The following is a 24,926-nucleotide window of genomic DNA, read 5'->3' on the forward strand; positions in this document are numbered from 1 at the left end:
AAGGATGAATGCCTCACTGGAGTGTGATAGGTCTACACCTGGTGCCATATCTGTCCCTGTGAACACAACCCCAGCCTCTGAGTATTGCCTAGAGCCTCAGCCACTCCACACCTCTCCTCTGGGCAGTGCTCCTCAGATTTCACGTTGTGAGAGAACCCCCCCTGAGTGCTTATTTCATGGGCACATTCTCCCTTCCTTCCCGCAAAATATTGGTTCAGTAGTAGTCAATGCATCTTGGGTGATTGTTCAGAGACAGTCAGCAATGGGAATTGATCGTGGGGCAAATGAACCTGGGTCTGGAGAAGGGAGCGAATGGAGTTCATTTATATTCTGGGATTGCCAAAAGATATGACAGAAAGGCTCTTCATTCAACTTGATTAAACCTATGCGGGGGTCCATGCCAGGTGTGCATGAAGACGAATTAAAAATATTTTCTAAGTTCTAGTCAACTTTCAGGATCTAGTTCAGTGTCCTAAATTACAATACTTCAGGAAGCCACCCCAGCTTCCCAAAACTGGGCTGACTTGTACCCCCATAAGTTCAAGGTTGTCCTCAGCAGGGCTTTGTATTCAGTGCATGGCAACTGCCGAAATGTTGTGTACCATCTGTAACCACAGTGTAAGTTAGGTGGAGACAGGGCTTGTGCTTATTCACCCTAGCATGCTCAGAATTTACCTATTGTGGGGCTCCTAGTGGGTGTTTCGGAAACAGGTGTTTAATTGAGTGAAGCAGTCCTTTCGTACCTCGGGCGACCCAGCACATTGTCAGTATGTTCACAGAACGAGCACGTAGCCAGCACGCCAACATCTACAGACTGACTCAACCAACAGATTCCGGGCCTCTGCGGAGGCCGAGGTGGAGGCGGTGGAGGCGGCGGGAGTGCCCACGACTCTGCGCCCCGGGGCCTGTGGTCCACGTGCAGGGGAAGCTCGCCCAAGCAGAGAGACAAAACCCACGGTGGACTCAGGGAGGCTTTACGGAAAAGTGACGTGAAGATCAGTGGACTTGCCACACGAAAAGGGATCCAGGGGGAGGAAATCAGCGAGCGGAGCAAAAATGCAGGGTATGGTGTGGAGGAAAAAAGAAGAAGGTTAAGAACAAGCTGGGAGACAGTGGTGGGTAAGGGGCTCCTCCTCGCGCCGCCTGGGAGCGGAGGTCAGAGGTGGGCACCGCCCGCGCACCCCTGGGCGCCCTCGGGGGGAGCGCGGGGAGGGGCGCACGTCCCTGCCCTCGGTCCACGGGGGTGCGGGTCCTGCTCCCGTCTGCCCCGAGGCCGGCCCGGCTCCCCCGGCGGCCGTCCCCACCCCAGGCCCCGGTGGTGTCGGCCAGGCGGGGGCGGGCCGGCCCGGGGCGTGGAGCGGCGGGCCCGAGGGGGATGAGTAACCCTCGGCGGCGAGCAGGCGCGGCGCCCCGGAGCGTGCCAAGTTCCAGCCCGGGGCGCGCGGGGCCCGGAGCGTCCGGGGTCGCGCCCGAGGCCGGGGAGGGGCGGGCGGCCGCACCCGCGGCGGATAAAAGGGCGGCGCGGCGCGGGACCCGCTTTCTCCGCGCCGGGCCGGGCGTGCGGCGCTGCTCGCGGGCGGGCCTGACGCGGGAGCGGGCGGCGGGCGGGGCATGGCGGGGGCGGCGGCGGCGGCGGGGGCGGGGGGGGCGTGCGCGCCGGCCGCGCGGCCCAGCCTGACCTCCATCTCGTCGGGGGAGCTGCGCAGCCTGTGGACGTGCGACTGCGAGCTGGCCCTGCTGCCGCTGGCACAGCTGCTGCGCCTGCAGCCCGGCGCCTTCCAGCTGCGCGGCGACCAGCTCGTGGTGCCCGGCCCCGGGGGCCCCGCGGCGGCGCGCGGCGGCTTCAACGTCTTCGGCGACGGCCGCCTGCGCCTCGACGGGCAGCTCTACCGCCTCAGCAGCTACATCAAGAGGTGGGTGGCCTCGCCGGGTCCCCGCGGAGGCCTCCACCAGGCTGTCGTCCCCGGGGCCCGGGCTGGCCCGGCTTCCCGCCACCCCTCCCCTGGGGGACCCCCCTCTTTCGTGCCGCTTCTAGGTTCGCCTCATTGCAAAGGTCGCCTGAGTGTGCATGGCTCCTCCAGCCCTGGCCTTTTTCGCCCTCTGCGTGACATCTTGCAGCTGCCGCTTGAAGCCGCCGGGAGGGCATCAGGGCAGGCGCGTGGCGTAGGGCTGGGTGGTGAGCTTAACTGGGGGGTGATTTTCCCTTTCTGGCTCCTTAACTGGGTCAGATGAGCTCAAATCGGGACACACCCTTCAGGGGATGTTTGCAGAGGAGAGATTCATGCCCTGGCTTTGGATTTGTGGGGAGGGGAGAGGATGCTCAATTCTGGGTATTACTGGCCTGATCCAGTGAGGAGACTCAGTGGAAAAGCGTGCAAAGGTTCAAAGTTCCCCATCTTCGGCCTGCCTTTGTTTTAAAAAAAAATAGAGAAATAAAAACCATGCCTGAGAAACAAACAAAGCCCCGTGAAATCCAACCCGGGGCCATGTGGGCTGTGATGTGGGCAGGTGAGTTCTGGGAAATAGGTGCAATGAGTGTAGCTTCCAGGATTCTTGCACAGAGCTGGGCCCAAACCTCATTTGATGGCGAGTGCCCAGGATATGCTTAGCTGTTGTGGCCAAAGTGTCTGAGGCACTTCGTAGCAAACTTGCAGCCAGCAGGCTGTAGTCCATCTGAAGCAGGCTTTGATCATCACGGGATGAAGGAAGAGGAAGCTTCATGCTTGATTTTACACGGCCTCATGCCTTCCAGAGGTCACCTTGTACTTGTGTGTGGAGGGGGGTGTCTTATACTTGTGCTGCCGAACAGTGTCGGGAAATGGACAGCGCAGTCTAGAGTTTGAATCAGAGATGAGTAAGCTGGCCAGCTAGGAGGATATAAAGCCTTTGCTACTGGGAAGGACAGCAGCACTGTGGTATCCTGTAAGTGGGATGGAGCCAAGGAGGGCAAGCAAACAAAATGAGATATTTAAAATGCCTTCTTCAAAGCTGCTTTTCCACACACAGAGAGTGAGGGCTTCCAATGCCTGAAAAACCATTCTGCAGCAAGAATCTCTTCCTTTTTCAGTGGATTGAATATTCTAACCTGCATCAGGGGACGATGGGAGGAATGGAGTTAGAAATCATTATTTGTGAAGATTTTTTTTTTTTAAAGAAAAGGTAACCATTGTATTTGAGAACAGAGTATGAAAAATTCAAATGTCCAGGATTTTTTTTAAATTTTTATTTATTTATGATAGTCAGAGAGAGAGAGAGAGAGAGAGAGAGAGAGAGAGGGGCAGAGACATAGGCAGAGGGAGAAGCAGGCTCCATGCACTGGGAGCCCGATGTGGGACTTGATCCCAGATCTCCAAGATCACACCCTGGGCCAAAGGCAGGCACCAAACCGCTGCGCCACCCAGGGATCCCTAAATATCCAGGATTAATTGAAGCCATAGGTTAGGCTTTTGACAGAGCCAGCTTCCTCAATCTTAGCAACCAGTGCAGCAGAATTTAGAATGATGTTGAAGTCTGGTCATTAAACTCTTGCTTTGAACACCTCCTACACAAAAGACTATTAAATAGCAGTGGTCCCCTGGCAGTGAAGAGTCCAAAATAAACAATGACCAGGTGACACACAGCAAAATGCAGTGAGGATGCAACCACAAGGTTCTCATTGTCAAAGCAATTGAGTGAGGGCCTTTGGACCCTGGGACATAGCGAGGAACATCTGAGAATAATTGGGGTGGTAGAAGGAATGATTTGTCTTTCTCTCAGGGGACGTGCTGTGGCATGTGGGAAGTAGGCTTTTATAGGTGTGTGTGCAGTCCTGAAGGATGAACCTGATCTAGATGGAGAGAGCATTCTAGAAAAGAAGGGAAGACTGGGTTGTGGGCAACAGCGAGAGGTTTTGTCTTCATGTATCAGAAAGTGGGCACGTAGTCAGAATGCAGACATCAGAGTTGCCTCTCAGATCTGCTAAATTTACCCAGCTGTCTTTGGCTTTGGGGATAACATCCAGCTTTCTCTCTCAGAACATTACTCCAAAGCAGTGATTCATTCGCTTGGATCAATGAGAGCCAGGGTGCATATTTATTTTCTGCATCTATGCCCAATTCAACATTACTGCCACTGTCCTGCTGGACAGCAGTTTTGGCCAACAGGGCATAGTACTCTATTTCAGACTTACTCGAGATTGGGCAGTTGTTGAGGATGACCAGTTCTGCTTTGCCTTGTAAAACATCACCATCAGCTTGAACTCCAGCACGTACTTCCCACTTTTCATGTCCAGTTAGGACCTAGAGTTGAGGGACTCCAGCAACTTTTTCATCTTTTCTGCGGCCACCGCTTTCCTACTTTAGGTGTGGGATGGCCTCCTACCAAGAACAGCTGTCAAAGTAGCCAGGGCATGAGAAAGGCAAGTAATGATTCTTAATCATTTTAGACTACAGAGCTTCTCAGAATTTATGTAGGCCATCTCTCCCAGAGGCGTATATATGTGCTGACGTTGCTAACTGTCCAGGTAGTTTATGAGTGAGCTATTTGGATCCAGCTTGAGGATCCTTGTTCAATTAATTAATTTAGTTCTTTTTTTTTTTTCATTCAACAATTATTTCTTGGTGTGGGTAAGCTTACAGTGTAAACAGGATTTCCTTTTTGCAGCCTCAAAAATGTGTGCTGTGTCTTTCATGAGGTCCTTTCCTCAGGAAAAGGCTTAGGGCTGTTGCCTCTGACATTCATATGATTCACTCATTCAGACAATAAGAGGATGATGGGAGAATGGCTTAAGTTATGCTGATATGTCTTCTGATGCTTGAACATTTTGGAAATTCATCTCTATTAAATAAACCTAAGGGAACCTGGGGTGGCCGGGAGGTTTAGGGATGGCCACCAGGGCTATAGAGCTCCTGGGAGCCTTCTTGAAAAGTTTGTCCTAACTTGGGGAGAGTGAATGGCAAGATCTTTATTGTTCCTTTTTTCTTTCAAGCTCATAATTTCCATCTGTGTCACAAACAAAACCTACATGGAACACCCGTGTAAATAATTAATAACGCACACACATTTTTCCCTGTGATGCGATACAGCCGCTTAGTGAGATGTAGTGGCACATGCTTGGCAAACCGGTGCACCAGCCTTCTTTTCAGGGGTCCCCTGAGCACGACGGAGACTGTTGGGGTGATAAACACAAGCACACCATAATAGTGGTGCCAGCTCCTGTTTACTCGAGTACCAAGAATGGCACAAAGTATTCCACAGCTGTTACTTCACAAGAGCTCACAAAGTTGGCACTCGTGGTATTTCCCTTCTTTTTATAGGTGAGGAAATTAGGACTCAGAGAGATTAAATAACTTACCTAAGCAAGATGCTGGTGAGTAGTAGTGGTAGAACCAGGTCTTCTGTGTGGCCTTGGCTAACTGTAGGCCTATGCTTGCAGCCAGCTGCCTCGAGGCTGAAAGGATTCTGGCTTAGTATAGACAGCGGCAGCTTTCTCACACTTCTCCCAAATCAACACCTAAATACCTGGAATTACAGCAGACAGAAGGCATTTTACGTATTCAGGTGAAAGGGGAGGATAAATCCAGTGGCCTTGAGGAAGCCACCAAAAGCAGAGGTGTGAGCTGCTCCTTCCCATATCTGACCCAGCTGTTAGCTGGTGACAGGGACACCTGCCTGGAGCTCAGTCACCCAGGGCAGGGGGTGCAGGGGGCCATGGGGAGACACAGGGGGCAGGTGAGGAGGAGTCAGGGCTGGAGCCTGGGGAGGCTTTGCTCCCACCCACCAGGGGAAGTGTTGGGCTATGTCTGCTGGCCCCTAGCTCACCTTTCTGAGGTGACCCTGATTGCTGATGGGAGGCAGAGAAGCAATTGCAGCCCCATTTGCAATGTGTAGTACTGGGTGGCTCCCATCCAGTCCTTGTGACTGGTCCTCTGCCTTGATCCTGGTATCTGAGCCTCAGATCTGGTGACCTGCCTGGGACAGCAGCCCCTTACTGGGACATGTAACAATAACGGTGAAGTAATCATCATTTACGTGTGGAGCTATGGTGTGCATGAGATGCAGCCTAGAGTTAGTGCGGAGCAGCATGGGGGCCGGGACCAGACTGCCTTGGTTTGAATTCTAGTCCTACCGCTTACTAGCTGAGGGCTTCGGGAGATTTCTTAATCTCCGTGACTCAGTATCCTCCGTGTATAATGGAAATAATAGCACCAACAACCTTACAGGGTTCTTGTTCAGAATTCAAATTTATAAGGTCCTTAAAGCAGTTCCTGGCACGAATGAATCACTTGACAAATGTTAGCCTATAATATTATTAAGCAGCCCCGTAAGCCAAGTGGCTCACACACATGATTTAATCTGTTAGCCAGCCACCTGATGAGGTACCTTTTGTTAGCCAGATTTTACAGGTGTGGAGATTAATCTCAGCAAAGCCAAAAAAAGCTCGCTGAGGTCACAGAGATAGAAACGTAACCCAGATCTGATGATTCAAAAGCTACGTGCCATTACTGCCTTCTTTCTTCAGGAGCCTTGCTCTGGACTTCCAGCCATTTCTTACCCTCAGCTCACCTGGTCCTTGCCAAATGCCCGCCTGCAGGCCCCAATGCAGCCACTTGACAGTCCCCAAGGCTTGGCTAACCCATGACGTGACTTCTGCTGGGGACGCCTCCCTCTGGCTTTGGCCCACTCAGTGATGGGACATTTGGCCCAACAGAACAATTCCTCTTGTCTGTCTCAGCTCAGTAAATGGTTCTAACTCCAGACCCCTCCTGTCTTGCTCTTTCTTATTTAAATAACTGGAGCTGGAACACACGAAGGCAGAGAGCTATGCATTTCTCTGGAATTTGCATGTTTGAATCATTAACTAGTTTGTAAGCCTCTTAATGGCAGGGAAGGACCATGTCTTAGATCAGTGCTTCTCAAACTTGAAATAAGCATGCAGGTCCCCTGGGGATCTTATTAAAACACAGTTTTTAAGTTGAATAAAACTGAGGAAAGCCCAGGACTCAGCAGTTTTACCAGTTCCTAGTTGATACCAATTCGGATAGTCCAGTGACCATGCTTTAAGCAACAAGGTTTTTGCCTATCATTTCATATCGAAGTGGTGCATTTTCTAGTGTCTTTCTAATAGAGTAGATGCTTCTTGAAAGCAAGACTATTTCTTTTTGCTTTTTTTATGTCCCTGGAGCTCAGCGCCTATGCTTAGTGCTTAAGAGTAAATGTATGCTTGAACGCATCGTTTCTGCCCCACGACCCAGGGTGGCAGTGGGGGTGGGGGCATGTACCCCCCCATCAATAATGAATGAGTGAATGAATGAGTAGATAAACATGTGTGTCCTTGATTCCAGTCACCAGACAGTAGAGTGAGAAATCAGAAAATTTTGTTTAATTTCCCTCAAGTAAGGGCAGAGGGAAGAGAGGAAGTGAAAGAAAAGGAACCATCTGACAGCTCAGGCTGAGGCCTCACATAAAGCTGTCAAGTTAACACTGGAAACACAGCAGGGCCATCCTGCTTGCTCCCAAGGGCAGAATACTTTTGCTTACTGTCACAGCAAAGGATTATGAGCTATAAGCAATTTCTGGACCTTCTATGCAAGGACAGTGTTCTATGTGTTCCTCTTTTTTTCTGTGCTCCACGCTCTGTATTTTTTTAAATCAACACACACACACAGAGACATGTATGCACACACACACCCTCAGATGGAAGCTATAGGTTTACATTCTTATTTGCCTCTGAGCATTAAATCACCAGAGCCAAGGGAAATTTGGGACAACTTTTCAAGAATTGTGCCAGAAATGATGTGAAACCTAAAGGAACCTCCAGAGAAAGGTAGGCATGTCAGAGGGGAATGATCTCTCAGCCACTCTAGATTTGCTAGAAGCAAAAATATAGTGTTCTTTCTTGGTCTCCTCTTCCAGGTATCACCTTCATTAAGCTTTGCTTTAGCCTTCCACACTGAAAAATGGAGGAAAGAAATTGGAGCAAGGACGGAGAAACTCTTGCTCGTGTATTTTTCAGATGCTCATGTTGTCTTTTTTCCTGGTCACTCACATGAACACAGTCCTGATTGTGTTTTGCAAGTTTATAGAACTTCACCGTATGGCCAGCAGAGTTGGCCAGGTTTGAATATACGAACCATGTTTGTTGAACATCTACTATGGGCTCAAGAACATATGTCTCTATTACTTGCACTGCATTGAGTCCTCTCACAGGAGATACTGTTATTATCCCTTCTACAGATGAGGGCACAGGTTCAGATGGGTTAAGTAACTCACTCAAGGTCACAGTGAGCTGTGGCTCTGCAGCTGAGTTCATACAGCCAGTCAATTAGGGAATGAATTATATCTTCTTATTTCGAATCACTATGCATTGTGTCACACTGTATCTACCTTTCAATCTTTGGTTTGAAGCCAAAGTTTCAGCCTAGAAGCATCTTGAGGCCAGGGTAAAAGCAATGAAGAAATGAGAGTTTAAAAGAGTTCTCTTAAACCCTTTGCTTTTCATCCTTAATAACTTCGGCAAATATAATAAACATCCAGCACACAAGAAGCAGTACTTGCATTAGTAATTCAGAAATATGCATGATTAAAGATGAAATAGTCTCTAATGTCATCTAGTAAGGTTCATCTTAAAACAAAGCCAGTGATTCAATGTCAGATATTTAAATACTTGTGAGACTTCACAACAGGTCCTCAGTCTTTTTGTATTTTAGTGACTTACATATACAAATTTTTTAACAGTGAATTCCAAAGAATGCTCATGTTTATTAATTTCACTGGAATTTCCAGGTGTTAAACAATTGTACTGGGAGGCTGGGAATGATGAATTAAGAAGGTATTTCTTATTTGTGACCTGGTTTAAATAGAGAGTTCATTAAGTAGGGATCTTGCCACAATCTCTTGTCTGTAAATTCTGTTACGGAGATCTTGTATAAATAGCATTTTCACATATCTGTGGCATCCTGATAACTGACATGCTCTGTGTCGATGTTTACAGCCCCGTTAAGATCCTAAAAGTGCCTCTAAATCATCAAAGAAAGATTAAATTATGTCGAGCATAGTTTTAATATTCAGGGCATCTTATTAAATTCAGACTCCGAAAAGGATGACTCATGTGTAGGCTATATATTAAACTAATTGTGTGACTATCTGGAAGCCCCTCGCCACCCCTGGCCTGATACCCCTACTCTGATCATGAGAAACAACAGCTCTTGGAGCCTCAAAGCATTCCACAAAACCTGCCACAGAATTCTGGGGAAAACTGATTATTTTCCCAACCAGTGGTCATTGTTAAATTGAGATTTTCATCTTTTCCTATAAGCTGTGGATTCATCAGAATCAAATCGATGGTCCCTCTGATTGGATGTTGATTGGGCTCACAGGCAGAGGCAAGTACTGCGCTGTCATTTGCAACATCAGAATAGTAATTGGAATGGCAGATTTTCCAGACAGGCTGTACACCAATGCTGTGTGTGCACCCTAGAGAATGACACTCAGACCATGGATATTGAGAGAGCAGAGGAGTCAGCCTGAGGAAAATGTGAAATGTTTAAGTGACTATAAATTAACTCCATGGTGAACAAGGCAGGAGAATATGAAAATCTGCCTTGGATGGGACACAGGTGGTACCTGACTCTGCCCCAGCATCATGCATCTATCTTGTTGGTGTTTACTGCATTCTGACTCATCCTTTTCTTCTTCCGTGGCCATAAGACTTTTCTTCCTTTTTTCTTCCTCTGTGCCTCTCCCCGTACTCCCTGCTACCACAGACCTCACTGGTTCTATGTGGCCTCTCCCGGGCCACTCTTGTCTGCCCGTGTGAGGTCCTGGACAGTTGAAGAGATGTGATGGCAGAGGGACTGTGGGGGACACAGGGAACCCCTGTGCTGCCACCTTCTACCCCAGCCCCATTTCACAGGCCCTGAGCCCCTCCACTGTGATAAAGCATGTTTGGTGCCTACCTGGTGCCCAGCCCATAATCAGGACCCAGCGAATGCTGTTGAATGAATGAATGGGAGCAAATAAACTCCAAACATGATGATCCTCTTTCTCCGCCCTTCTCTTTTGCTTCCTTTCTTCAGCGCCTTTTGGCAGGTGGCCAGTTAGGACAAAAAGGAACAGGAACGTTCTCTCCCTGCTGATGTGGAACATGAGGGCTAGTCCCCTTCAGGTGTCCCACCTCTCCCCATTCTCACTGGGCCCTGTGTTTAGGTGAGGATGAGGGCAGGAGCGGACGTCGGAAGAACCATACAGAATCCCTGGTCTGCATTGTCTTCCACAGTCCGTTTCCTTGTTATGTCTGCTGGTCCCCCCCAACCCTTCTTCCCAACACCTGCCCTCCTCACCTCACCCCTGAACATGAACAACCGCATCCCCTGCCCTCCTCTGGAGTACACGAGCCCTGTATCCCCTTCCCCACCCCAGGACGAGCCTCCTGACCACCCCCAGTGCCCCTGGCGTGGGAGGCAGAGGCTATATTAAAAGCCTGGTGAAAGACAAGGCAGGAAGTGTTTTTGAGGCCCCACCAGGGGTCAGGTTTTAAAAGCTCTCGAAATCAGGTCTGACAGTCCCCGAGAAAAGATAATGATACAGATTACTAAGAAACCAAGCTGGGAGACAGACAAGCCGAAGCTGTGGTTTTCTGCCTTGGAGGGGTACATAGTCTCCCACGTGCTCCCGCCCCACGCCGGGTCGGGTCTTGTTTGCTGGGCCCTCTGAGCGGGTTGTGGGAAGTGGGACGGGGCGGGTGAGAGGCCCGTGTGGTCACAGCTCCGTGCAGCAGGGCTCCCTCCAAGGCTGTGATTTTCATGTCAGGCACGGGGCAGATAACAAACCAGAAAGCGACTCTTGAGCTGTCTCTGCCCGTGACTAGATGTAAGAAGCAAACACACCACAGCACAGCAAAACAGCCCGTGCTGTCAGCCAGGGCAGCCATGCACTCTATACAGATGTGCACAGCTGTGCCTGTCCGTGGGGAACCAGTCCTGTGTTGAAGAGGGACGGTGGCGGACACATTCTCCAGCTTGCTGGGTGCCATTCAGCCTGCCTGCGTCCGTGTGGTGTCTGAGCTTGGGTGTGGATCAGAAATAAGCCATCTTCTCCAGGGAAGCCGGTTTGTACTCAGATCTCTCTTTTTATCAACAATGCAGGTAGAAAGACTACTTGGAATATTCATAAACTAGGAGGAGATAGCTGACATGCTGAATGACAGAGTCAAAATGCAAAAAAAAAAAGAACTTCCCAGGGTGGAATAATGAATGAAAACCAAAGAGGTGAAATTGAATAGGATCATGGGCAAAAGTCCAAAATTAGTCTCGTATTTTTCTTTTCTTTTCTTTTCTTTTCTTTTCTTTTCTTTTCTTTTCTTTTCTTTTCTTTTCTTTTCTTCTTTTCTTTTCTTTCGTTTCTTTTCTTTTTTTCTTTTCTTTCCTTTCCCTTCTTTTCTTTTCTTTCCTTTTCTTCTCTCTTTTCTTTTTTCTTCATCGCACAAATCTCAGGATCAGGGAGATATGAATTAGTTCATATGAATATTGGTTGATTGTGTAATTTATAGAGGGGCAGGGGTCTTATCTCAGGATTAGAGGACGGAAGAGGGGAGGAGAAAAAAAGGGAAATTTTCTTCGGAGAAGACCTAACTTATGCCACTTGTAGAGCGTAATTTATTCTCAATCTGGAGAGACACAGAGCTCTTATTGCTTCAAATAAACTCTTATAGCCCAAAAGATAGATGTACTGGCCATCATCTAATGAGGGCTGCCCCTGACAGCCAAGCATTGGTGCCAGGCTACCCTAAAGACCATGGCCACCTTCGGCTTGTATCCTGATCTCTGATCTGACCAGGGAGGGGATTTATTTATATGGTACAAAATATGACTGCCTCCATGGGACACATTTTAGGGAGCCTCCCTTGTGAGATCTGTGGATATGGCAGGCCCCTGTCCAGTACATCCCCTTCCTGACCTAGATGGGAGGGTGTATTACGTTTACAGTTATCTCTGCTTTTTTCATAGATATGTGGAACTGACCAACTACTGCGATTATAAAGACTACAGGGAAACTATACTGAGCAAACCAATGCTCTTCTTTGTTAACGTACAGACCAAAAAAGACACCTCGAGAGGTAGGTATATAAATATTTTTGGCTTGATTCTGCCTCTTGGGGCTGTGGACTATGGCATGCTAATGAGGTAGAAGTTGTGCATGGAGTGAGCAGGGTGGATGTCAGCTGTGAATAGGCTGGGAGCGAGAAGCCTGGAGCGTTAGACCATCTGAAGCACAGCACTAGCTTGCAGAACCTTTAAATGATTTGAGGGCAAAAGCCATCTGTCTCTGGGTTTTGTCTTATACTCCCCGTCTAGGCAGGAAGTGCTATCATGTTCCGAGTCTGCAGGGGTTGCCAAAATGACTGGAATGATGGTGATATATAATACTTTGCACCACGTAACAAACACTTTTGTTTGTGAGGTGTACTCTCATGTCGTTAATTGACACAGCAGCCCTGCAGGGCTTTCATCCAAGGGGGAACATTCTCGAGCATGAAACTACTTTCATTATTATCACATGATTTCATTATTATTATTTTTGTATATAATAGCTTCATTAATTATTACTATTAATAATTATGCTGGGACTGAGGTATAAAATGCCACTGGCCCAAGGGAACTATGATGCATAGTCATCCTACCTATGAGGTGCTTATACCCATTTTATAGATAAGGAAACTAAGGTAAAGAAATAAATAGGAGTTGTAGATGCTTTTATGTTTCATGCTGTGGTCTTCAAATTCTAATTTTAGGGGTACCTCTTCATTGTTTCTTCCAAGAAATCAGAATAACTGCTAACAACTCTAACTCCAGTTCCAATATGGAAATGCCTCCATTTTTCCTTCTTCCTGCTTAGTGTTATGTGGGGGAAGTCATGGGCATATTGCTCTGTGATAGAGACAGAATTTCATAATTCTACTTCTAAATAGCATTCTTAAAATGAGTCCAAGGTAATAAGAAACCATCTACAAATTCCAAATAGACTTTCTCAAACATTCATTCTCATTCAGATTCGGTGGAGTTGATTCTCTGTTCATTTCATTCAGAATCATTCAGATTCTCTGCTCACTTGGTAATTCAGTCACAATGCTCTCTCGGCAGGAGGGGCTGGGAACAGAACACAAGGTAACAAGCGCTGCTTGTTAGAGCATCTGAGCCCCTGATGTTATTTGGCTGATGATGACCAGAAAGCCAGAGAGTTCTCCAGCAATGTAATGCACAGACATATCAAGTACACCTCCTGCATGGATCTCTCAGGAGGAATCTTAGGAAAGAATAAGAGCCTCTCCATTTTAGCATTTTAATGAAAGTGCAGGGAATGGTATAGGAGGTATTTGTGGATTTGTGGGTGGCCTACAAAAGGTACACAGTTGTATGACAACTATCATGGAGGGAGGTACAGAGCCCTTGTGCTGTGCAATTGTGAACAAAGCCGTGAAACAAGAGCTTCTATGACACAGAAGCTTAAAATGGTCAAATTTAGATTATGAGAATTATAAGTGAGGTAACACATCCAACCTTGCTGCTAAACTGCCCTTTTGTGCAAATTAGAAAAAGCCACCAGTAACTTAACACAATCTACTAATCCTTCGCAGAGGTCTGTCATAGTAACTATGCAAATAGTTAAACTATGCATAGACAATGTCTATGAATGTCAGTGGTACCTCTAGAGTTGTGCAGTGCACAACCTGCCCAACCAGCGCAGTGTGGAGGGTGGTAGTCCTTGGTATCTAATGAACCTAAAGATCTTAGTTTGGTTTGTGTGAAAGTCAACTCAAGATACCATATAGCTTGCTTGCTTTGTTTATCTCTTATCTCAAAGAGGATATAAGAAATTTATATTTAAAATACCCCCTAGAAATGGTAATTTGAGAGAAGGGAAGCAAGGGTAGAAAAAATAAGATGAATAAGGCTAGTGGAAAAGTTAGCTCAAAATATAATCTTCAGGGATGTAAGATTCATTATTGGTGGACCACAGGTTTGGCTCTCAAAGCCAAAGCAAAATGTTCAGTTCTCAAAATCACATTATGGCAAGTCTGTAGCCTTTAAACAGAGAGTGCCCATCTATGTTATGTGTCTGTCTAGAAAAAAACACTTGACTAGTTAAGTCCATGGAGCTTGATTCTGGGGACTGGAAAAGGTAAGAAATTGTTGGCTTATAGTATTTCGAATTTCCTAATGAGCAAAGAATCTCCTCTTTGCCTAGATTGTATAGAATTAGATAGAATTGGACATAAGGAACTAAAAAAAAAAAGAGGGCAGCCCTGGTGGCTCAGCGGTTTGGTGCCTGCCTTCGGCCCGGGGTGTGATCCTGGAGACCCTGATAGAGTCCCACATCGGGCTCCCTGCATGGAGCCTGCTTCTCCCTCTGCCTGTGTTTCTGCCTCTCTCTCTATGTCTGTCTCAAATAAATAAATAAATAAATAAATAAATAAAATCTTAAAAAAAAAAGAAAAAGAAAGAAACCCCAAATCAAACCACCACCACCAACAAAATAACTGTTTGCTAGGGCAGAGGCAGTATTATTTAAACAATGCGAAGGACTGCTCCTCCGCTGGGGATTGTATTGGGGTGGGGTGTAAAGGAGACTCAGTCTCAAATTGCCTTGATCTTTAAAACACTAGACTAGCCTTTTGCAGAGTGCATGCCAGGTCTTTGGGGGAGGAAGGATGGGGGGAGATGGGTGATAGGAGGAGAAGGCATGGGGTAGCCTCCTTCCCTGGACTTGGCTGATTTTCTGCTTTGCAAATGAGGAAATGCTGGTGAGAACCAAGTTGCTGTTTAAATACCCAGTAAGACTGTTTTGGCTTTAGCCCCCGCCACCCCATACTGGGTGCATGCCATGGTACTCTGTGGTCATCTGTGACAATTAGAGTGACAGAGTGCACTTGGGGGAGCTGACTTTCTAACTGGCTGTTACAGTATCTCAGAGCTTCCTTCACATCTACAAAGTTCTCAGGAATATATCTAGAAATCTGGTTCAGCTGTGCAGTGAGAGTCTGAGGGGCCCATGAGGGAAGTTGTAAATGAATCAAATCTCTGAATAAGGTAGGAATCACTGCTTTATCAAATGCTGAGAAGTATATTTATGTCACACATGTACCCTTCTATCTGAATTCTGCTTCCTAATTTTTAGAAAGAACATATGCATTTCTTGTGAACACAAGGCACCCCAAAATAAGAAGACAGATAGAGCAAGGGATGGACATGATCATCTCCTCCGTGATTGGGGAAAGCTACCGGCTTCAGGTAAGCTTCCATCAATCTGAATCCAGGGATGGTTAACCACACAGAAAGGGGTCTGCGCATCTTGTGCAAGGCTGAGTCCCTAGAGCTTAATTGTTTTATTATTTCAAGAAAATGAACTTGGTTTCTAGCAACTAATCTAGAAACAATAAATGTCAATTTAACCAAGCAGTTCAAGGGCTTCAAATGGCTAGGATGCAAAAGCAAAGGTCTGTTTTAAGAAATGAGAGCCAACTGTTCAAAAATACCTGTCTGAATGAAAAAGAAATAAAGTGTGTGATATTTTGGATACTTGGGCCGTTGTTAATTCAATGATATAATTCTACAGTAATATATAATTCTGTAATATACCATTATAGTTATTTCCATGGCATTAATTAAATGCTTCTCTCTCTTTCAGTTTGATTTTCAAGAGGCAGTAAAAAACTTTTTCCCGCCAGGAAATGAGATGGTTAATGGAGAAAATTTGAGCTTTGCGTATGAATTCAAAGCTGATGCATTATTTGATTTCTTCTATTGGTTTGGGCTCAGCAATTCTACTGTAAAGGTGAAAGGAAAAGTTCTGAATTTGTCAAGTACAAGTCCAGAAAAGAAGGAGACAATTAAATTATTCCTGGAAAAAATGAGTGAGCCTTTAATCCGAAGGAGCAGTTTCTCTGACCGAAAATTCAGTGTAACTTCTAGAGGTATGTTAAAAATTCTCAAGTACTCGAGGAGGGCAGTTAAATGAAAGGGTAGAATAATATCACAGGAGTGGAGAGTCAATTAAATGAAAAAAAAAAAAAAAGGTCTCTTGATAAAGGGGGAATATAACATCACATAATTCAGAACGTAAGAAGCAAGAAGTGTATGCTACCAAGAAATACAGTGACTTTTCTTGTGAGGTTCCTTAAAGTTTTGTGACGGAGCACTTACAGCATGCAGCATACCCAGAATATAATTTCAAAATATATTATTAGTTCAAATACATATCACTACTCATTTAAATATTATGAAAGAATGATCCTTTCCTGATGTGCATATTCAAGGCAACAGAATGTTAACGGACAGCGTCAGCTGGGGGAGGGTTGTACATGGTCAAGGTATCTATCTTTAAGAATATTTGAAAGGGTTCTCCAGAGTTCGTAAGACCACAAAATAATAACTCTTGAGAATGCTTTACCTAACAGATTTTAATCTAGATGCTAATATTCAGGGCCTCCTCCCCAGCAGTGCGTGAGACTTTCCAGTCTGCTTTGTGGCCAAGGCAGATGACATCAATTAAGTCTTGTCTGGGTTTGTCTTCTGCTGAGCCCATTCTTCTGTCCCATGCTAGTCTCTGCCGAAAGCCACTTCCTTGAACCAGGACTCTTGAGGTTAATCACAAGAAGAAAAGAAACAAACAAAAACACACCAAACTCTATGAACCTGCAGTATAAAAAATGCTCAGATGTAAAAAAACAGAGTCTTCATTAGTTATATTTAATGAGAGTTGCTTCCTTCCAATATTTATAGCAAAAATGCTTACTCCTAAGAATTTCTTTTCCTGGAAGTAGCCCCTACTCCTGTGCATGCGCACATGCACTCCCTCACCCTCCTACTCCTTTTTCTTTCCCCTTTTCTCCCTGACTCCTCAGTCTCTTTCTCCCTCCTCCCTTGCTCCTCCACCTGCCACCCTTTCTGTCTTTCCCTCTTGTTCTCCCCCTTTCTAACACCCTCTCTCTTTCTCCCCCTTCCTGTCGCTTTAGCTTTCTCTGTCTGGGGTTGTTTCTTACAAAGATACTTTGTGCTTTGCTCCATTGGAGCGTGCGGGGGATTATACACTGATCCTTTTGGGGAAAGATTAACTTGCTGGGTTGCCTGGTCCCTCCAGCCCCACCCACTGGACTTGGCAGCCTGTGTGGGTGTGGGGTGGGGGTGGTGTGTGTGGGGGGTACAGTTGTACATCCGTCCTCCTCCCTGCTCAGTGTGTGGCTGCTTGAGATGTCCACTGCCATCCAGGGGAAACCAAGAAGGATGTGAAGTTGGGCAGTGCTTGCTTGCAAGTTTACTAGGAGCCATGCCCGGGGCCACTTGCACTCCACAACAAGACCTCCTGAGCCTTCATTATGCACCACAAGTGGAACAGCCAAGATGCATGAGCTGCCCTGGCAGGCAGGCCAGGCCTGGCCTCTACTGGCTCTGTCCTGGTGAATCATCTCAGCTCTATCTACTTTGCCTAAATTTACCTTTGTCCTAGGCCTCTGCTCCTCAACTGTGGGCCTTTTGCCACAAGTGAGAAAACTGTCTGCACGTCTGCTCTGGCCCATGGAAAAGCACCTGGTCCACGTCCTGCTAGTAGACAGACACACAAAAAACTGTTTAGCGTTTTGAGTTTTTCTGAGGAAGTCAGGATTCTCTACTAATTATTGAAATGGTTACATTGTATGTTGTGTGAGTTTAAGTCATTGTTGTTTTGTTTTTGTTTTTGTTTTTCCAGTGACGATAATAATGTGCCTGTTACTTTTCTCAGGTTCAATAGATGAAGTTTTCAACTGCAGTCTGTCACCCAGATCATCTCTGACGGAGGCTCTTTTGGCAGAATTGCCAGTTGCAAGTGTCCTGGAATCTGAAGAGACACCTAACCAATTTATGTGATGGGCTTGAACATTCTGTGGTCACTGCTACCTGCCAGGCATGTGAGGACAGGAGGCTGAGGGGACGTGAGACGCGGTGGGAGGCAGGCACTTCAACCTGTCGGTCAACCCCTCTACTCCCACAGAAGGTTCCTGTCTTCCATTTCCTGGGTGATGCCCCGGCAGGCCTGATGCAGCTGGCTTCAGGAAGGGAGGGCTTTGCTCCGATGGCCTGGAGGGGTAGCCTTTCTTTTTAACATTCCTCCAAAGAGGCAGAGGGAACAGCAGAGTCCTGCCTCCCTGAATGCTTTGCTTAGTATCCTGGCATCCAGGAAAGCTCCCTTTGAGGGACCAGTCTGACTTGGGTGTTGACTCTCAGTACCATGTCAATCACTGGCCCTCTGCTTGGGACCTCCTTGTCTGAACCCAAACCCGTAAAGCAGGTGGTTAGCAGTGCTATTTTCTTGTGAACATGGCTGGACAAAAAATCCTAGAACATCTTTCACTGAAAGATATGTTTCATTCTTAGGAGAAACATTCTAGGTAAGGAGAGTGGAGGATTGGCCAGGTTGAGAGGACAGTAACCTTGCCACCCACTGCCTGAAATTTGAGCTCTCTTGCTGTCTTTCTCTCATCAGAGTGGCCTGCAGAGTAAAAGGCCAGATGATGTGGTACCAGTGACAGAGGAAGGATAATGTACATGGCAGTGTCCTCTACTGGAAGCGCATTATGTCAGTTGGGTATTTTAAATAAGCTTTTAGCAATCTTAACACTAAAAGCAAAATATAAGAAAGCTATAACATTACCACAATACATTGTTACATCAATACATTTTTCATCTCATAGGTACAATGGAGTTCTTCAAAAAGGAAAAAAATCCTGTTTACATATAAAAACTTGCATGAACAAATCACTACATATCCTTATAATGAGGAAGATTTATGGGTCCGAGTATAATTTTCCTATCTTTTCTAAACAACTTCCTGTATTATACATTTTGATAGCACTACTGATTGTCCCTTCATTTATATTGATATGTTGGGTATTGTATTTGTGCAATTAAAACTTTTCTTAGCATTCAACATGGAATCAATTAAATTTGTGTATGTGTGATCTTTCCATTGTGCTTTGCAGGTGGTATATTTGCCTTATAACTTACTAAATTATAATAAGAATTGGGTTTTCACAGCTACTTTCTCCAGAAGAGCTTTTTGAAGAATGGGTCTAAGAAGCATTTGGAGAAAAGAAAAATAATTCAAAAAGATCATGATCTTTCACAAAAGGAAAAAAGTTCCTTAATAAAGAAGAGGCTAAGCATTTGTTATTCAACTTAGTGCAAAATGAAATAAGTTTTATAACAGTGCAAACAAACCTTAGGTGGATATCAAATATTAAATGCTTCCCCAAGGGGGGGAGGGGCAAGATGGCGGAAGAGCAGGGTCCCCAAATCACCTGTCCCCACCAAATTACCTAGATAACCTTCAAACCATCCTGAAAATTTACGAATTCGGCCTGAGATGTAAAGAGAGACCAGCTGGAACGCTACAGTGAGAAAAGTTCGCGCTTCTATCCAGGTAGGAAGACGGGGAAAAAGAAATAAAGGAACAAAAGGCCTCCGAGGGGGAGGGGCCCCGCGAGGAGCCGGGCTGAGGCCGGGGCGAGTGTCCCCAGGACAGGAGAGCCCCGTCCCGGAGGAGCAGGAGCTGCACCAACCTTCCCGGGCGGGCGGAAAGGGGCTCGCAGGGAGTTGGAGCAGGACCCAGGAGGGCGGGGATGCCCTCGGGCTCCCGGGGACACTAACAGACACCTGCGCCCCGGGAGAGTGCGCCGAGCTCCCTAAGGGCTGCAGCGCGCACGGCGGGGCGCGGAGGGGCTCGGGCGGCGGCTCCGCGGAGGGGGCTGCGGGGCGGGAGCGCGAATCCCACAGCGCAGGCCCCGGAGCACAGGGCGCCGGGACACAGGCCAGGATCCGGCCTCCCCCGGGACAGGCAGAGGCCGGGAGGGCCCGAGACAGCGAGGACGCTCCTGCCTCGAGCTGAGCAGATCAGTGGCCCCGCCCCGGAGCCTCCAAGCCCTGCGGACGGAGAGCCGAGAGCCCCGAGCCCGCCCAAGCCCCGTAGTTCCTGCGGAGGCTGAATCCAGGCTTCCAGAGTTGCCATAGCAACTGCGACTGTTCCTCCTGGGGCCCCACGGGGTAAACAACCCCCGCTGAGCCCGGCAGCAGGCAGGGGCAGAGCAGCTCCCCCAAGTGCTAACACCTGAGAATCAGCGCAACAGGCCCCTCCCCCAGAAGACCAGCTAGAGGGACCAGTGATACTCCCCCGTGTTCCAATACAACTTGTTTTTGGCCACTCTGCACTGAGCAAAATGACTAGAAGGAAAACCTCACTTCAAAAGAAAGAATCAGAAACAGCCCTCTCTCCCACAGAGTTACAAAATCTGGATTACACTTCAATGTCAGAAAGCCAATTCAGAAGCACTATTCTACAGCTACTGGTGGCTCTAGAAAAAAGCATTAAGGCCTCACGAGACTTCATGACTGCAGAATTTAGATCCAATCAGGCAGAAATTAAAAATCAATTGAATGAGATGCAATCCAAACTAGAAGTCCTAACGACGAGGGTTAACGAGGTGGAAGAACGAGTGAGTGACATAGAAGACAAGTTAATGGCAAAGAGGGAAACTGAGGAAAAAAGAGATAAACAATTAAAGAACCATGAAGACAGATTAAGGCAAATAAATGACACTCTAAGGAAGAAAAACCTACGTTTAATTGGGGTTCCCGAGGGCGCCGAAAGGGACAGAGGGCCAGAATATGTATTTGAACAAATCCTAGCTGAAAACTTTCCCAATCTGGGAAGGGAAACAGGCATTCAGATCCAGGAAATAGAGAGATCCCCCCCTAAAATCAATAAAAACCGTTCAACACCTCGACATCTAATAGTGAAGCTTGCAAATTCCAAAGATAAAGAGAAGATCCTTAAAGCAGCAAGAGACAAGAAGTCCCTGACTTTCATGGGGAGGAATATTAGGGTAACAGCAGACCTCTCCACAGAGACCTGGCAGGCCAGAAAGGGCTGGCAGGATATATTCAGGGTCCTAAATGAGAAGAACATGCAACCAAGAATACTTTATCCAGCAAGGCTCTCATTCAAAATGGAAGGAGAGATAAAGAGCTTCCAAGACAGGCAGGAACTGAAAGAATATGTGACCTCCAAACCAGCTCTGCAAGAAATTTTAAGGGGGACTCTTAAAACTCCCCTTTAAGAAGAAGTTCAGTGGAACAATCCACAAAAACAAGGACTAAATAGATATCATGATGACACTAAACTCATATCTGTCAATAGTAACTCTGAACGTGAATGGGCTTAATGACCCCATCAAAAGGCGCAGGGTTTCAGACTGGATAAAAAAGCAGGACCCATCTATTTGCTGTCTACAAGAGACTCATTTTAGACAGAAGGACACCTACAACCTGAAAATAAAAGGTTGGAGAACCATTTACCATTCAAATGGTTCTCAAAATATACCCTAAAAACTACAGAACACTTCTGAAAGAAATTGAGGAAGACACAAAGAGATGGAAAAATATTCCATGCTCATGGATTGGCAGAATTAATATTGTGAAAATGTCAATGTTACCCAGGGCAATTTACACGTATAATGCAATCCCTATCAAAATACCATGGACTTTCTTCAGAGACTTAGAACAAATTATTTTAAGATTTGTGTGGAATCAGAAAAGACCCCAAACAGCCAGGGGAATTTTAAAAAAAGAAAACCATATCTGGGGGCATCACAATGCCAGATTTCAGGTTGTACTACAAAGCTGTGTTCATCAAGACAGTGTGGTACTGGCACAAAAACAGACATATAGATCAATGGAACAGAACAGAGAACCCAGAAGTGGACCCTGAACTTTATGCTCAACTAATATACGATAAAGGAGGAAAGACGATCCACTAGAAGAAAGACAGTCTCTTCAATAAATGGTGCTGGGAAAATTGGACATCCACATGCAGAAGAATGAAACTGGACCACTCTCTTGCACCATACACAAAGATAAACTCAAAATAGATGAAAGATCTAAATGTGAGACAAGATTCCATCAAAATCCCAGAGAAGAACTCAGGCAACACCCTTTTTTAACTTGGCCACAGTAACCGGAGAAGGACAAACAGTGTATGTTCTCATTCATTTGGGGAATATGAATAATAGCGAAAGGGAATATAAGGGAAGGGAGAAGAAATGTGTGAGAAATATCAGAAAGGGAGACAGAACATAAAGACTCCTAACTCTGGAAAATGAACTAGGGGTGGTGGAGGGGGAGGAGGGTGGGGGGTGGGGGTGAATGGGTGACGGGCACTGAGGGGTACACTTGACGGGATGAGCACTGGGTGTTATTCTGTATGTTGGTAAATTGAACACCAATAAAAATTAGTTTATAAAAAAAAAATAAAACAGCATAATTTTATATGCATATTTAAAAAAAAAATAAAAAAAAAAAATAAATGCTTCCCCAAGGAAATAGAGACTCCGATCACAAAGAAGATTTTTTTGAAAGTAGTTGAACTGAGGAAAAACTGTCAGTAATCACTCCGGAATGGACTAAAGATCTGGAAGGTTACTTTCATAATTAAAAACTTTTTTTCATTGAATTAAAAGCAATTTTCACTGAATACATTCACTCATTCAGTATTCACTCAGCAGTTTTATAAACTGCTCCTAAGGGAATATACACTGTGCTGATGTATTTGTTAACATGTGTCACAAGGAAGTGATACTGAGCAATCTTAAAATTGGTGAAAAGTATATGGGGACAGATCTTTCTGGGTAAAGGAGGCTTCAATCTGGATATAATTGCAGCCCAATTCAGATATTTTGAAGATTTAAGATCCATGCAAATCTATGGGACAACAATGATCTAAGCAATTCATTCATTTTTCAGTTCATCCATTCATTCAACTCATTCAGCAGAATGATTGAGTGCCTGCTCTGTGCAGTGCACTCAGGTGGGTCTGGGACAGAAAGATATTTAAAGTACGGCCCCTGCTTTCAAGGAGCATCCAGTCTTAGAAGATAGGTGTGCAAGCTAAGAATAATTATAAAATGAGTGCTAGGAGAGAAGTTCCAAAAAGAGAACATCTAAAACACTTAGGATACAGTTTTGGATGTAAAATTAATAACAAACTATAAAACTTAGTTTTAAAACCAATATATGAGGATTGATTTATTCAAGTGATTGATTTATTGAAGCCCTCAGTACAAGAGTCACCTTGGAGGCTATTAATTTATTCCAACAAGAATGCAAATCCAGACATCTGTAGAATGAGGGAGATTTTTTTTTTCTCATTACCTCATGGTTATAGTTTGATTTTTGGCTAAAGGATAACATTGCCCAACTTGATTGCCTACCTTAATTATCAGCTCGAATGTGAATGTCATTTTACTGTTTCAAATTCCCAATCTATCTTCAAAGAGCCAAGTTATGCCCCTATTTAAGAAATTCAAAAGAATATGCATCTAGTTCTGAAGGGAGTTTCTAAAGAATTTCGAAAATGCTTTAAGCAATGGCAGTGTCATTAGAATAAATTATTACTTTGAAGAAGAGAGCATTCATTTGGATGGGTAAATGCTGGTATAACAGATTTAAAAGGAGTGTTCACACTTGATATTCACTACTTGAATACACTTGAAAGAACAGACAGTGTAAAGCATTAGTAATTACCCAATGGCTGGCCTGGCCCACTTAACCTCTCAAGAGTTCAGAGAAGAGGAACACAGAAGAACCAGGGAGGGCAGAGCTGGCTCAGAAGTAAGGTGACATTTGTACTGGATTGACAAGGTTTTGATGGAATCAGCAGTCTGAACTTGCTGCTATGGCTTTGTTTGGATAAAATGCAAGTAAATTTAGTGAGAGGCATATTAGAAGCAGTACTTAGAATCTGCCCCATTAGATTGGACTGTCCTAATACAATAGAGAACATTGTAGAATTTTCTTTTCTTGAGCTTTCAATAAAAGGATGGCAATCATTCTTGACTACTTAACAACAACCCCTCTGAGTGGCAGATATGAATTAGTTGACTTCAAAAAGATCTGGGTCCGTCATGACTAATTTTATGTGCTAATGTGTCTGGGCCATGGTGTCCAAACATTATTCTTGGTATTTCTAGGAGAGTATTTTTGGATGAGTCCAATATTTAAATTGGTGGGCAAGGGAAGGTGGGCAAGGGAAGAACTGTCCTCTACAATGTCAGAGGGCCTCTTAGATCAATTGAAGGCCTGAACAGAACAAGACTGACCTCCTCTGAGCAAGAGAGGATTCTGTACAGGTGGCCTTCAAACATGAACTGCAATGTCCATCCTGCCCTGGCCTCCTACATACTAGCTTCCTTTGCAGATTTTGGACTTGTCAGGCTGCACAACTGTGCGAGCCAACTCCTTAAAATGAAATAAGTTTCTCCTCTCACTCTCCCTTTACATACACATACACAGACTCTATTGTGTGTCTCCCTAGAGAACCCCAAACAATACAGATTCCATCACAGAAATTGAGAAAATGTTTAATGAATTAATCAATCAGCTAAAACAAAGGAGAAGAAGCAACATGCTTTTTTTGGTTCCTTTTTTTTTTTTAACATGAAGATATTTGAATAAAATCACTGCATACACTTAGTAATAGAAAAACTTTTGCCCAAATGCAGTAAGCTGGAGAAACTTCATTCAGTACACCCATATCCAAAGTACACAGGAGATCACCTGTGGCCTCTTGTGGGCTTTTTTTTTTTCTTTAAAGATTTTATTTATTCATGAGAGATGCACAGAAAGAGGCAGAGACATAGGCAGGGGGAGAAGCAGGCTCCCTGTGGGGAACCTGGTACGGGACTGGATCTCAGGACCCCAGGCTCACGACCTGAGCCAAAGGCAGATGCTCAACCACTGAGCCACTCAGGAGCCCTCTCCAGGGCTCTTGGAAGCAGTCTCCTGCTGCCGAATCTTTCACATATCCTTTGTTGGCTTGCTCTTTGAATTCTCCCATCAACTAATTTTTTATATTCCTTCTCATTT

At 45.6% G+C, this 24,926-nt stretch overlaps 1 protein-coding gene across 1 annotated transcript; it reads left to right on the top strand.

The window, feature by feature from the left end:
* Positions 1–1,650: 1,650 nt before the first annotated feature.
* On the top strand, positions 1,651–18,939 carry MEDAG (mesenteric estrogen dependent adipogenesis; the record flags this gene model as incomplete). The annotated part of the gene is made up of 5 exons (XM_055317229.1): positions 1,651–1,913; positions 11,985–12,094; positions 15,154–15,266; positions 15,664–15,949; positions 17,755–18,939. Coding segments are annotated over 5 exons (897 nt in total), but the record flags the coding sequence as incomplete, so codon positions are not given.
* Positions 18,940–24,926: the final 5,987 nt, after the last annotated feature.

Source organism: Nyctereutes procyonoides, unplaced genomic scaffold (genome assembly GCF_905146905.1).
Source record: "Nyctereutes procyonoides isolate TBG_1078 unplaced genomic scaffold, NYPRO_anot_genome, whole genome shotgun sequence".
Classification (NCBI taxonomy): domain Eukaryota; kingdom Metazoa; phylum Chordata; class Mammalia; order Carnivora; family Canidae; genus Nyctereutes; species Nyctereutes procyonoides.